Source organism: Catharus ustulatus, chromosome 23 (genome assembly GCF_009819885.2).
Source record: "Catharus ustulatus isolate bCatUst1 chromosome 23, bCatUst1.pri.v2, whole genome shotgun sequence".
Taxonomy (NCBI): domain Eukaryota; kingdom Metazoa; phylum Chordata; class Aves; order Passeriformes; family Turdidae; genus Catharus; species Catharus ustulatus.
In genome coordinates this window covers 7,883,949-7,898,138 of record NC_046243.1, presented here as the reverse complement: position 1 = coordinate 7,898,138, position 14,190 = coordinate 7,883,949, and the positions used below count along the sequence as shown (strand labels likewise).

At 56.2% G+C, this 14,190-nt stretch overlaps 1 protein-coding gene across 1 annotated transcript in view; it reads left to right on the top strand.

The window, feature by feature from the left end:
* The window catches only part of SCN4A (sodium voltage-gated channel alpha subunit 4), a 42,949-nt gene that overhangs the window by 20,785 nt on the left and 7,974 nt on the right, over nt 1–14,190 (top strand). Inside the window, 9 exon segments of the mRNA XM_033079169.2 lie at nt 713–951; nt 2,845–3,018; nt 3,304–3,660; nt 6,891–7,322; nt 11,454–11,543; nt 11,545–11,582; nt 11,875–12,031; nt 13,175–13,348; nt 13,992–14,114. Coding sequence (XP_032935060.2) covers nt 713–951; nt 2,845–3,018; nt 3,304–3,660; nt 6,891–7,322; nt 11,454–11,543; nt 11,545–11,582; nt 11,875–12,031; nt 13,175–13,348; nt 13,992–14,114 — 1,784 coding nt within the window.

Genomic DNA, 14,190 nt, shown 5'->3' with positions numbered 1-14,190 from the left:
GGGCTGGGAGCAGGGTTGGATCCACAGTTCCCTGGCTGATCTGCCTTTCTATCCCTCTCCAGTTTGGAGGGCCAGGTCTGCATCACCTCTGTGCCTGGGCATGGGAAGCCATATTTAGCCCTCATGTTTTTTGGGTGCCACAATACAAAAAAGATCTAAATCTTTTAGAAAGTGTCCAAAGGAGGGCTAAGAAGATGATGATGAAGGATCTGGAGAAGCCACATGAGGAGTGGCTGAGGTCACTTGGTTTATTCAGCAGGACAAGAGGACCCTGAGGTCAGACCTCAACCCTGCCCCCGGGGCAGCTCTGATTCTCTGCTCCTTGTGACCAAGGACAGGACAAGAGAACAGCTGGAGCTGTGCCAGGGGAATTTGGGATGGAGCTCAGGGAAAGGTTCTTCCCCCAGAGGGTGCTGGGCACTGCCCAGGCTCCCCAGGGAATGGTCCCAGCCCCGAGGCTGCCAGAGCTCCAGGAGTGTTTGGACAGCGCTGACAGGGATGCACAGGCTGGGATTGCTGGGGTGTCTGTGCAGGACAGGAATTGGATCAGTGATCCCTGTGGATGTCTTCCAGCTCATGATATTCCATGATATCAAAATCATAGATAATCCACAGCTGGTCCAGGACCTCAAGAGAAGTTCTCCTAAGGGTCAGCACTTGCCCACCCAGGTGAGGACAAGGTAGTCCCACACTTTTCCTTTCCCACCCTCAGAGCTGGAAGAAGCTCACCAGAAATGCCCACCCTGGTGGTACAAATTCGCCCACACATTCCTGGTCTGGAATTGCTGCCGTCCGTGGGTAATGCTGAAGGAGTTTGTCAAGCTGGTAGTGATGGACCCCTTCGTGGACCTGGGCATCACCATCTGCATCGTGCTCAACACTCTCTTCATGGCCATGGAGCACTATCCCATGACGGAGGAGTTCGAGAATGTGCTGACCGTGGGGAACCTGGTAGGGAGTTCCATCCCTCCCCTTCTGAGCCCAGCAGCCCCATACCCCATCCTGGAGGGCAGAGCCCCTCTGCTGCTCTGTGAAACATCCCAGCTGCTGAGAAAGCCCTGCAGGGCTCTGTGCACAGCATCCCTGCACAGGGCTGGGCTCTGGGATGACCCAGACCAAAGGCATTGTTGTGGGATTGGGATCCCTCATTCCCTGCTCCCCTCCTGCTGCAGTCCCTGCCCAGTTTGGTGCATCCTGAGTCACCCTCTGCATCATAACCCTGCTGCCAGCCCTGGGTGACACCACAGTGTCCTTGAAATGTTGAGTGGGCCACAGGGCAGAGCAGAGGTTGTTCCAGATTGTGTGAACAAACAGGTCCTCACTGCAACAATGCAGCATTAAAATTATCAATAATCAGGGATTTGCATAGTAAAATCACTGCAGATCTTGGCTGTCCTGGTTTTATAGGTGCATTTAGTACTCTGCTTGGGGCTGGTGACAAATGGCTCTGAGCTGGATGGATCTGCTGGTGGGACAAGCCCGGCAGGCCCCTGGCAGCACTGGGAAATGCAGTAAGGAATGGGCGAGCTCCCATCTCCTCTGGTGCCACTTTGCCCTGCTCCAGCACCTGCCGGGCTCTCTGGAAGCGCAGCCCTGCAGTGACAGATGTCCCTGCCCGGCGGGCGGGGCTGGCTCTGGTTTCATTCAGGAAATACAAGGGGATTAATGGGCCGGTGCTCAAGGCACGGCCGGGCTGAGGCGGCTCCAGCTCTTCCTTCGAGCCAGGAGCGGATTCCGGCTGCAGCCCCGGGGAATGATCTGCTGGGGAAGGGCCAGGTGGGGATGGGGGCGGGGGAGGTGATCCCACTGAGCCAGGGTCCCCCCACATCCCCTGCCTATGCCCCAGGTGGGAGCTGCAGCGCTGCTGCCTGTCCCACCGCAGGGTGTAAAGGACGATGGCAGCGATCAGCTGGCAGGAGCAGGACGGGATGTGTGTGGACTTTGTTTGTGTTTGTCCCATGCAAGGGACATGTGTGGATCATCCCCTGGATACTGGAGCAGGAACAGGGCAGGGGAGATTTGTGGGCTGGCATGCTGGGGATATGTGGGGACAATCTCCTGGGATACTGGAGAAGGACAAGTGATGTTTGTGGCCTGCCATGCAAAGGACATGTGGGGACAACCCCCTGGGATGCAGTTGCAGGAGCAGGACAGGAACAGTTGTGGGTTTGCATGGAAGGGACACGTGGGAACAATCCCCATGGATACTGAAGCACCACAGGGGACATTTGTGGCGTGGCATGCAAGAGACATGTGGGGACAACACCCAGGATGCAGGAGCAGCAGCCTCTCTGCTGCTCCTCCCTGCTCAGTGAGGGACAGACCCAGTCAGGGCAAATCTGTCACCAGGCCCTCTGCACGTGCTGTGCCATGGAATTGCAGCAGGGATGTCAATTGTCACCTGGCTGAGCCCTCTCTGCAGTGACATAACACTGCAGGGGCTGTTGTGGTCCCAGCAAAGGAGCAATGTGTAAAATCCAGCTCAGCTGTCACAGAGCTCAAGGAGGGACAGGGGCGTCCCAGCAGCAGCCCAGCACCCAGTGCTGAGCACCTGTGATTTCCCAGTCATTCCAAAGGTGTCTCTTTGCCAAGGAAATTTTATTTTTAATTTCCAGCTACCAACACTTACCTTTGTGTCCCTCCAGAGGAATCAGTCACCAGTATTCCCAGTCTGGCTTCACCAGCCACACTAGGCAGCATCTGGGGGGCTTGTCCCCAACTGGGAGCGGCCTTAACAGGGTAAAATGCTTTGGGAATACACCAAAAAAGAGGGATGCTTCCCACCCCACCTCACAGCTTAGCACTGGTTTATGAACAAGTGACCAAGGGTGCTGCTTCCTACAGGTCTTCACAGGGATCTTCACGGCAGAGATGGTCCTGAAGCTCATTGCTCTGGATCCCTACGAGTACTTCCAGCAGGGCTGGAACATCTTTGACAGCTTCATTGTCACTCTGAGCCTGGTAGAGCTGGGCTTGGCCAACGTGCAGGGGCTCTCTGTGCTCCGCTCCTTCCGCCTGGTACGTGCCAGGGACACCTGGGTGGTGACAGGGACAGGGTGGGGATGGCTTGCTCAGCCTTTTTCACAGTGGAGGCTCAGCTTTGGAGGGACCAACTTCTCTGTTAAAGATAAGACTGAGTCAAGTTAAATATTCAGGGAAACTGCAGTCAGAGCAGTTGGGAGTTGAAACCCACCTGCCTTGATCAAACAGCCCCAGCAGGGCAGTATGGCAGTGTCACAGCCTTGCTGGCACGTTCTGGCAATGACACTTCAGCCACCCCCCTTCTCTCCTTGCCCTCCACAGCTGAGGGTTTTCAAGCTGGCCAAGTCCTGGCCCACCCTCAACATGCTCATCAAGATCATCGGCAACTCCGTGGGTGCCCTGGGCAACCTCACGCTGGTTCTGGCCATCATCGTCTTCATCTTCGCCGTGGTGGGGATGCAGCTCTTCGGCAAGAGCTACATCGAGTGTGTGTGCAAGATCTCTGTGGACTGCACCCTGCCCCGCTGGCACATGCACGACTTCTTCCACTCCTTCCTCATTGTCTTCCGCATCCTCTGCGGGGAGTGGATCGAGACCATGTGGGACTGCATGGAGGTGGCCGGCCAGACCATGTGCCTCATCGTCTTCATGATGGTCATGGTCATCGGGAACCTCGTGGTGAGCCTGGGGGCTGGGGGGACCCTCGCTGGTGGCAGGGACAGAGGGGTTGTGGAGTCGGGACATCTCAGTCCAGCTCAGCTTTTCTATGGGGCTGTGCCTGTGAGCAGGGTCTGGTTGGAGCTGCAGGGAGCACTGGGATTCTCCTCCCTCCCCAGATGACCCACAGATGGGCTGTGTCAGTTCTGTGTGAAACAGATAGAGAAATGATTCCTGAGGAACCTCCAGCTGAAACCAGAGCAGGAACTGGAGGGAAACTGAGGCACAGAAAACACAAATGGGCTTTAGGCAGAGGCAGGAGCAACTCTGGGATAAAACAGAACTCAGCTTCAAGCTGTCCTGTGTCCTCCACTTGGCTTTTCCAGCTTTCTTGCCCCATTTCCCACTATCCTGATGAAGGATGGAGGCAGAGCTCCATCCATCCATCTACCCATCTACCATCCAGCCACCCATCCAGCCATCCATCCCACCCTTTACTCTAGGTGCAGATCCCCAGCCTCCCCAGTCCTCACCATGCTCCGGGTGGCATCTGGTGACAGCCAACCTCCTTCTCTGTGAATGTGGGACCCGCTACTCCACTCACCCCCATCCTGCCCCCACCCTCCCCACTCCTCCTGGCTGCCTGTGCAGCCTGTGCTGCCTTGAGCCGCAGGTCTGTGAGTTCCAGGCGAGCGTGAAATCCTTTCTAAACTTGGTAACCACATCGCTGGCAGCTCTGGAGCTTGTTTTGCAGCCTGCGTGGGCCCTGCTCTCCCTTCTTGAGGAGCAGAGCAGGGGAGGGAAGCGCCGACTCGCTCCTATTACTTGCTGGGGTTGTGTAATCCCTTTGGAATTTGCTTTGAAAAACTATCTGCCCCCGGGAGCTGCTGACCCCTGTCCCCAGGGAGGCTCTGAAAGGAGCCCAGGGAGAAACCTAGAGCAGCCCCCGGTTGGGGTCAGCTTGGAGTGTCCCACTTTGAGGGCATATTGTTGGGATTTGGGTGCCTCTTGCCTTCCCTGGCTTTTGACAGGGATTTGGGCCTTTGAAGGGAGAGCCCCTGGCTGCAGAGCTTGGCCCAGATCTGTACTGGGTGGTGCTGGGCAGACAGGGGAGCAGCCCCGGGCTGCCTGTCTCTCACCAGTCAGCAAAGGTTTGTGATGCCACCTTCCTGCAAGGGACTGCAAGGCTGTGTCAGACTGAAAATCATCCATAAGGGCACCTGTAAGGAGCAGGAGCCTCTCCAGAACCATCTGCAGGGAGTGCAGGAGTTTGGACTCGGAACCACAGCTGGGGCTCCCTGCAGAGCCCTCCCCAAAGGAAAAGCTTCCGTCTTCTGGAGTAGCACAGTCCATCCACCTCTCCAGGAGACTGCTCTGGAGAAGACACAGAGGCAGCACAATTTCAGTTGGTGGGGTCAGTGACAGCCCTCTCAGAGCTGCTGGTCCTCTCCCAGAGGTGTGGGTGTCCCCATCCCAGAACTGCCAGTGTCCCTCTCCCAGAGATGTGGGTGTCCCCATCCCAGAACTGCCAGTGTCCCTCTCCCAGAGATGTGGGTGTCCCCATCCCAGAACTGCCAGTGTCCCTCTCCCAGAGGTGTGGGTGTCCCCATCCCAGAACTGCCAGTGTCCCTTTCCCAGAGGTGTGGGTGTCCCCATCCCAGAGCTGCCAGTGTCCCTCTCCCAGAGGTGTGGGTGTCCCCATCCCAGAGCTGCCAGTGTCCCATCCCAGAGGTGCACCCCAGCCCTCGGGGCAGCTCTACAACTCCTGCACGGACTCCATTTACAGCTAAGCAGAGAATCACGGAGCACAAACACGGCCAGAGCTCTCTGTGCCCTCCTCCTCCTCTCTGCCGGGCTCTCCTGGCCGCGTCTCAGGTATTTCCGAGTCCTGGAGCTCGTCCCAGAGGCTCCCAAGTATCCCCGTGCAGGGAGGTGTGTGTTTCTGCGCTTCCCCTGCGCAGGAAGAAGGTGACCCGTCCTTTGCTCTTAATGACACTTTGAGCATTTCCTTTAGGGTTATTCAGGGAAAACGGAGGAAGTCAGTCGGGTGACAAGGTAACGGAGTCCTGTCCAACAAAGCCAGAGCCATTAACTGTAACTGGTACTTAACGGGGGCATTCAACTGCTGGGCCCGCGGGGATTTATTTAAAGACCTGGTTTAAGGCACATGGCATGAACCATGTGAAAACAGCAGTGTCCTTGGATAGCAGCTAATTCCCGTCTCAGATGCGCTGCTGGCACCGCACGACACGGCACAAACACCGACAGCTGTGCTGGGTCCGTCTCTGCTCCGCTCCTCGGGGCTGCCTGGCCCACTCCTCTGCTCCCGAGCTGCTCCAGGTTTCTGGCAGGCAGCAACCCCAGTTGTGCCAGGAGAGGCTGTGGTGGGGTCCGGTCACGTTTTGGGATGGTGAAATAGAAGGGGAAGCACACGAGCTCATGCTTGGAGTTATATAGAGAGTTTACTGGCTCGTGCTGAGGTGAAACATTGCTTTGATGGAGCAGAGCAGCGTCTGGGACACAGGGATGGGGTCACAGCTGGGGTTCAGGCTCCTCCATGGCTCCAGAGTGTGGGGGATTGTCAGGAGCTTGTAGGGCAGCTGAGCTACCAAAGCCAGGGAAGAGGAGAGGAAGAGCTGCAGCTGAGAAGACAAGCAGGAGGTTTCATTCTGGGGAGAGAAGGGACACAATCATAGAACCATAGAATGCCACACTGGTTCTGGTTGGAAGGGATGTTGAAGCCCCACTGCTGACAAGGGCAGGGACACCTCCCACTATCCCAGGGTGTTCCAAGCCCTATCCAACCTGGCCTTGGACACTTCCAGGGATGGGGCAGCCGCAAGAGCTGAGTTGCATCCCTGGGGGTGGTGGGGAGAAGCCCTGGGGAGTCTTCCTTGGGATTCCTGGAGCTCCAAAAGATCAAAGGGAGGGGAACACTCACAGATGCACAGCAGAGCTTGCAAGGAGCTGAAACCATGACTGGCGTCACTTGCAGAGGGATCTGCAGGATAGTGGGAACCCAGGGTGAGGTGAAGGCATCAGAGCCCAGGGGGTTTGAGGAGGAGCTTGTCCATGTCCATGTCCTCTGGCTCCTCTGCAGTCCCCAGAGCTGGTGAGGGCAGGGCAGAGCCCATGAGACACTCCATGAAGGGGTTTCTTCACAGCCACAGGTGATCCTGCAGCTCCAGAGGGAAATCCTGAGGCTCAGGACCTGCTGGACCTCAGGGCTGGCGCTCATTTTGTCTCCCCAGGTTCTAAACCTGTTCCTGGCTCTGCTGCTGAGCTCCTTCAGCGCTGACAGCCTGGCAGCATCGGACGATGATGGGGAGATGAACAACCTGCAGATTGCCATCGGCCGCATCAGCCGCGGCATCGCCTTCGCCAAGGCCACGCTCCTCACGCTGCTCCGCCGCTTCTGCAAGGGCAAGAAGGTGGCACCAGAGGAAGAGCAGGACCCCAGTAAAAGGGACAACTCCGTGCTCAACCATACGGACACAGCCCTGGAGCCCAAGTCAGGGTACCTGGATGGCATCACAGGCAAGGAGCACATTTTCATGGATGAGCTGGACCACATGAATTTCATCAACAACCCCAACCTGACTGTGCAGGTCCCCATTGCCTCTGAGGAGTCCGACCTCTATGAGGAGACCAGCACCCAGTCCGACACTGAGGACACCACCAAGGTCAGGAAGGTGGATGGGAGGGAAGGGCTTCACCCCAAAACTGGGACTTGCCCATTCTTGCTGTGCTGCCCAAAGAATGATGTTGGTTTGGGTCACTTTTAGCTTTCTCAGAGGGCTGGCGTGCGCCAAACTTGGTGTTTTCCAAGCTGGTATTTCCCAGTGTAAGCTGGAGTTGGGGGAGAGGGTCTATGCAGGGCTTTGGATTATTTGGGTCAGACTATGGGGTTATTGCTGGTGCCAGAGGGCCCCACTGCACCACAGGGGCAGTGCAAGGGTCAGAGTGCTCAATCTGGGGTTAAAGATGTTCCAGAGGAATCTGATGCCAGGAAATCTGCTGATGGCACTATCATTGGATCCACTGTTAATGCCTCGGAAAGCATCGTCCTGGGGGGGCCTGAACCAGATGGAGGAGCTTAGCAGGGGTGAACATGAAGCGAGGGATGTGGGATCCAAAGCTGAGACAGCTGAGTCCAGTCTCCAGGACACTGCTGGGGTCCTCTGGGAGAGTGTCAGGGGGACAAGAAACTTGGAAAGACCCAAGTGGACACAAAAGGGTGATGGTGTGGTGGGAAATTACTGCTCACTCCAAGGTCCTGGGGGCACAGGGAGCAGCAGGAGGTGCTGAGGGGGACAGGAGCAGGTGCATCAGCCTGGAAAGGGGGTTTGTTTGGACAACAGAAAAGCCCTGAACAGGGATTTGTCATGATTGGATGGCAAACGTGTGCCCAGGAGCTAAGGAAACTCTGGAAAGCTCTATCCCAACCAACCCTGCCAGGTCTAGGAGGCATCTGGTGCTGCTGAACACCTGGATGGGACTGCACAGGGAGTCCCAGGAAAGGCTGGAAAATGAAACAGGGCTCCCAAAAGTGCAGAGCCTCTCACCTCCCTCCCATTTGCAGCTCTGCACAGTGACAGGGACACAGCTTGGCACAACATGGGGCAAGGAGAGGGGACAATACTGATTATTTAGTGTTATCTGGAACAATAGGGGGGTTTCAGCATTTGGGGTGCAGGAGGGGGACAGGAGGAAAGGTGAGGCTGGCCATTGTCACTGCCAAGTCCTCCAGAGGGAGCGTGGAGCATCTTGGTGAAGGGAATGGGCCAGGGGGGTTGCTGCTCTGAGTTCCCCTGGTGTTGCCACCAGGAGGGCTGAGAGCTGACATTTTCCCCTAAATTTTTTCTACCACAACTCCAGTACCACAGCAGCAGTGCCCAGCACAGCAGGTGCACTGCAGAGGTGATGCCAATGCCAGCCTGGGCATGATAGGAGAGGACACATGGGGTCCCCATGAACCTCAGCTCTCTATCACCACAAAGGCCTTCCAGCAGGTGGGAAAAGCCTGGTGAGCAGTCATGGGGCCCATCCTGGCACAGCTCTGATCTTTAGGGTGTGCTCAGCCCATAGCACCCGCTCCAAACAGTGCATGGAAAAACTCTGAGCCATCCCCAGCTGTTCAGCAAAGGCAAAGGACACCTCTCAATCAGTAAATACCAGTTCAGCCCATCGGGGCTGTTAGGTTTGGTGCCTAAATTCAGTTAAAACTGACTCAGGTGGGCGCCAAGGGGGTTCATTTAAAATAGGGGGCCTGCCAAAGCAGGGGGGGAACGATGGGCTGCAATTTATCATAGAATCACAAATTATTGAGTCTCAAAGACCAGGTAGTTCCAATCCCCTGCCATGACAGGGACACATTCCACTATCCCAGGTTGTTCTAAACTCCATCCAGCCTGGCCTTGGGCACTTCCAGGGATCCAGGGGCAGCCACAGCTGCCAGGGCCTGCCCACCCTCCTAGCCAGGAATTCCTTCCCAATATCCCATCCATCCCTGCCCTCAGGCACTGGGAGCCAGCCCCTGTCCCCAGCCCCTCTCCAGCTCTCCTGGAGCCCTTTAAGCACTGGAAGGGACTCAGAGCTCTCCCAGACCCTTCCCTTCTCCAGGCTGAACACCCCCAGCTCTCCCACCCTGTATACACAAGGTGAAATGACAATTAGCAATCAGGTGCTAATTGGTGGGAGCGCTGCGCTGTTCCCGGAGGGGTTGGTGCCAGCCGGGTGTGTTCACACGCCGGAATCAGCTCCAGATGGAGCCAGAACCTCGCACACCGCCCGCTCCGGGACACTCCCACCGTGACCACCCGAACGGCGGGGGCTTCTCCTCGCGGGCTGCTCAGACAACGCTGATAAATCCTCTCCACTTCCACAGCAGTTCCTTTCCAAGGAAAAGCTCTTTTTCGGGGAAATGACAGCGGCAGCTGCGATTTTGCGTCTTGTTGTTGATTTGTCTTTGCCGCTCAAAGCAGGGAGGAGGTGCCAGCCTGGTCTGTGGCTCTGCAGAATCAGTGCAGGGGCTCAGGGCTCCTTCCAGGGGCTTTTTTCCATGGGGATTCTATCCTGTTGGACAGGGTGATGTGTCCTGAGATGTGGTGCAGCACAGGGGTGTTGTCAATGGAGCTGAGGGAGCTGGGAAGGGGCTCAGCCTGGAGAAAAGGAGGCTCAGAGGGGCCCTTGTGGCTCTGCACAACTCCCTGACAGGAGGGGCAGTGAGGGGGGGTCGGGCTCTGCTCCAGGGAACAGGGACAGGAGGAGAGGGAACGGCCTCAGGCTGGGCCAGGCGAGGCTCAGGGTGGATATTGGGAAAATTTCTTCACTAAAAGGATTCCCCAGCACTGGCACAGCTGCCCAGGGCAGTGGTGGAGTCCCTCCCCATCCCTGGACAGGTTTAAAGCCATGTGGATGTGGCACTTGGGGACAGGGGTCAGTGGTGGCCTTGGCAGTGCTCATGAGCCCCCACAGATGTCTTTTATCCCTATCCCCACCCACGAGAACCTGCCCTGAGCTCCACCCACAGAACTGCCGAGTTCTGTGATCCATCCAAGGGCCTTTTGGACTTTACCCCACATCTCCAGGGCAGTTGCACTGGTTTGTCCCCACCTCGATCCTTTCCTGGAGGCTCAGATGGCTCCTGACTTCCCTGGGGTCACAGATTGTCTGGCTCTGTGATGAGACTCTCTAATCCCCCTGCCCCTCCTGGCCTTCCCCCTGACCTCAACTGAGGGTGGTCCCAGTGGTCTCAAGAGCCACCAGCTGAGAGCTGGTGCCACACTGCTGTTGTATCCTCTTCTGCATGTCCCCAAAGGTCCTCCACAGGAGCATTTCTCACAGAGATGTGGCTGTGACTCCTGAATCTGTGGGCAGTGACAGGGCCTCAGTTTACCCCAGGGACTTTTCCCTGGTTTTTGGATTTTTTTCCCTGCTTTATGAATTACCAAATGCAGGAGCAGCCTGGGGGGGGATTATCTCCTTTCCATGTAAGCCAACACCTTCCTATGCTGGAAATACCCATCCTGGATCCTCTGGTTCCTGCTGCTCCCAGGTGGGATAGGCAGGGCTGGGGATCTGCTCGTTCCTCAAGTGTTGCACGAGGGCTTCTCAGAAACAAACAAACAAAAAAAAAAACCAAAACAACAAAACCCCCCAAAACCAAACAAACCCAAAAAAAAAAAAACAACAACAAGAAAAGGAGGAAAAATAGTCCCAGGGGCTTGCCAGGGTTTTCTCTTGTTATCAGTCCCTCTGGCCTTGCTGAGTGGTGTCTGGGAAGGCAGCCAAGCTGAGCTGTGGAGCAGGATGGAGATGGAAAGAGGTATTTGGAATGCAGTTTTTGAACTTGGGTGAACCTCAGGCTGAGGGCCCTTCAGCATGACCCAAGCCAGAGGGAGGAGAGAAGAGAGGCTGCTTGGGTTTCTGCACCAAAGGGGGTTTGGCAGAGCAGTTCTTGAGTGGGGGGACACAGAGGAGGAGGAGGGGGCGGTAAGAAAATCAGCCTGAGGCGGTGGCACAGGAGATGGAGCTGCTGTGCTGGGAGGAAGGCTGGGATCAGGGGACCTCTTGTTCCTCTGAACCTGCATGAAAAGCAAAAGCTCAGGTGCCAACAATCTTCCAAGGTTTGCAGCCCTGGATAATTTAGCAGCTTCTGGGCTGTGTATCCATAGGAGGGGGACTCAGAGCAACCTCCAAACAAGGGGGTCCCACCACCCATCTGGTCCTGCCTGGGTTCTCTGGGGCAGGAGGAGCATGGGTGGAGGCTGCCAAAGCCCAGGTGCCTGGCCTGAATTCCTGTCTGTCTGCAGAACCCCCTGTCCAGTGACAACGCCTCATCCGTGTGCAGCACAGTGGATTACAAACCCCCCGCGCCCGAGGAGGAGGAGGTGGCAGAAAGTGGCTGAGGAGAGAAATGAGCCTGAGGAGTGTTTCACTGAGGTGAGGAGACAGAGCAGGGCTGGAGACCCTGTGGGACAGGGGGAGATGGGGTTGGAGGAGCCACTGCCAACCAGTTCTTGCAGTGCAGGGGCCCCCAGGCTCTCTGAGCTCAGCCCCAACTCCAGATCCTCCTGTATCACCACAGAGATGATCCCCATGGAGCTCCCCTTGTGCACCCCACCTAAGCCCAGCAGGATCCTGGTCCAGCTTCCACTAGGGAGGGCTTAAAATGTCAATACTGGGAACAGTGGGAACACCCTGGCCAGGAGTGACCGCGAGCCCTGTGTCCCCAGGCTGTGTGAAGAGGTTTCCCTGCCTCTACGTGGACATCACCAGTGAGAAGGGGAAGATTTGGTGGAACCTCAGGAAAACCTGCTTCCGCATCGTGGAGCACGACTGGTTCGAGACCTTCATCGTCTTCATGATCCTCCTCAGCAGCGGGGCACTGGTAGGTCCCACCTCTCCCCTGCCCCAAGGGCTCTGCAGCAGCTTCCCAGCCTGGGGGAGCCCAGGGAGGTGACAGAGCCCAGGCTGTGGGCATCTCCTGTGCCAAATAATCCAGCTGTGGGCAGATGTTTGATTTCAAACCCCATTTGGCTCAGGTCTAACAGGAGTCCTGGTACCCCTTGGTCGACCCCCCCAGCATTCCTGGACCATCATCCACAGGCTCTGGTCCATGGGCTCAAGGGGATGCCACTGCCTATAGCCCTTACTGCTGCTTGTAATGCCAGTTGAACCTTTATTGCCAGATGAACCATCTGAACCATTAATTGAGCTTTGTGTACTTCCTCATTTCACCACCATCACCGGTTGTCAGGAGGCGCTTGACAAACAGTTCATGGTTTTTATTTTGCTGTTCAGTACCTCCATCAGTGCCTGGTGTCCCCTCTCAGAACCTAGGTGTTCCATTAAATCGACCTAATTAATTATCTGTGTTGGCCTGGTGCTGTTCTCTGAGGGTTTGGGTTGGATTTAACCCAGGAAATACCAACTTTTCTGCAGGTTTGGAGGTGAAGAGAGAGGGAAAGAGAACAGAGGGACTGAGAGGGTTTTCAGACACACTTTACATATCTGCAGCTCGCTCTGAGGTGGTTTGGGGATGTCTGAGGTTGTAGCTGGTGCAGGAATTGAAAGCTGTGCTACGCCAGCTGTGCAACACCTGGTCACCGTGGGTGTAATACTCACCAAACTCCTCAGGGCATTTTCAAAACTCCCAAAGCATCTCAAGGTGTGGCTGGTGTCCTGGGGTTTGAGCTGAGACACCTGGGAATTGGATGCAGCTGGACTTTGGCTTCAGTGAAGCTCTGCTTTGGGTCCAACCCCACAAAGCCAAGGGATTTGCAAACAGGAGCTGGACCCCATGGTGATCAGGTCCCCATGGACCAGCCATCCTTGGGCTCACAGCTTCCTGAGCCCTGGGAAAGCAGGGAGATGCCAGCATGGCTGTGCTCTGGGATGGCATGGGTCCCAGAAGACCCATGGAAGAAGACTGGCAGGTAGCTCTGTGGGGTGTTCCAGGGAAGATGACTGTCACGTAGCTCTGTGGGGTCCCATGGAAGATGACTGTCATGTAGCTCCATGCCCCTTGCAGGCTTTCGAGGACATCTACATCGAGCAGCGCAAGGTCATCCGCACCATCCTGGAATACGCAGACAAGGTCTTCTCCTACATCTTTGTCATCGAGATGCTGCTGAAGTGGGTGGCCTATGGCTTCAAGGTGTACTTCACCAATGCCTGGTGCTGGCTGGATTTCCTCATTGTGGATGTACGTGATGAGCAAGGCCAAGCCAAGGAGCTTGGGGGCATTAGGGACTGTCATAAATGAGCCCAGATTGTATTTTAGAGGATAAAGGGGTGGCTGTGGAATGAGGGCTTGTATAATTTCTTAAAATAACAGTCCCCTACAGTAAGGAACACTTCATTCCTGGTTGCAGGAACCTTTCAAACCCTTCTGTTTTACACCCAAGCCAAGAACAGCCCCCGCAGTTCCACCAGGCCCAGTAGAACTGCGAAGGGACACAGGGTCTCCCAAATGGTCCGTGACAGAGCAATCTGTCCTTTTTGTGCCCCACATCAATTCCACCTCACACTCAAGAGGTATCATCCTGCCCCATCCCTGGAAGTGTCCAAGGCCAGGTTGGACGAAGCAGCCTGGGATAGTGGAAGGTGCCCCTCCTATGGCAGGAGGTGGGACTGGATGGTCTTTAAGGTCCCTTCCATCCCAAACCATTCTGGGATTCTATGACCCTTGAGGTGTCTGGTCACCAGGGACCCCAAGGACTCAATGTCTGTGTCCCAGGGCTAGAGGATGACCACCAGCCTGAGGGACTGGGGAGAGAGGGAAGTGCAGGAGCTGCAGTAGTGTTTCCATCTGAGGTGCTGCTAATCACTTGGGCTGCTCCTTCCAGGTGTCCCTGGTCAGCCTGACAGCAAACTGGTTGGGCTACTCCGAGCTGGGAGCCATCAAATCCCTGCGGACACTGAGGGCTCTGCGACCTCTGCGTGCTTTGTCCCGGTTTGAGGGCATGAGGGTGAGTCCCCATGTGCTGCTGGCCCTGACAGGGACATGAGAGTCTTCAGCAGTCCCCCACATCACAGACATCCCAG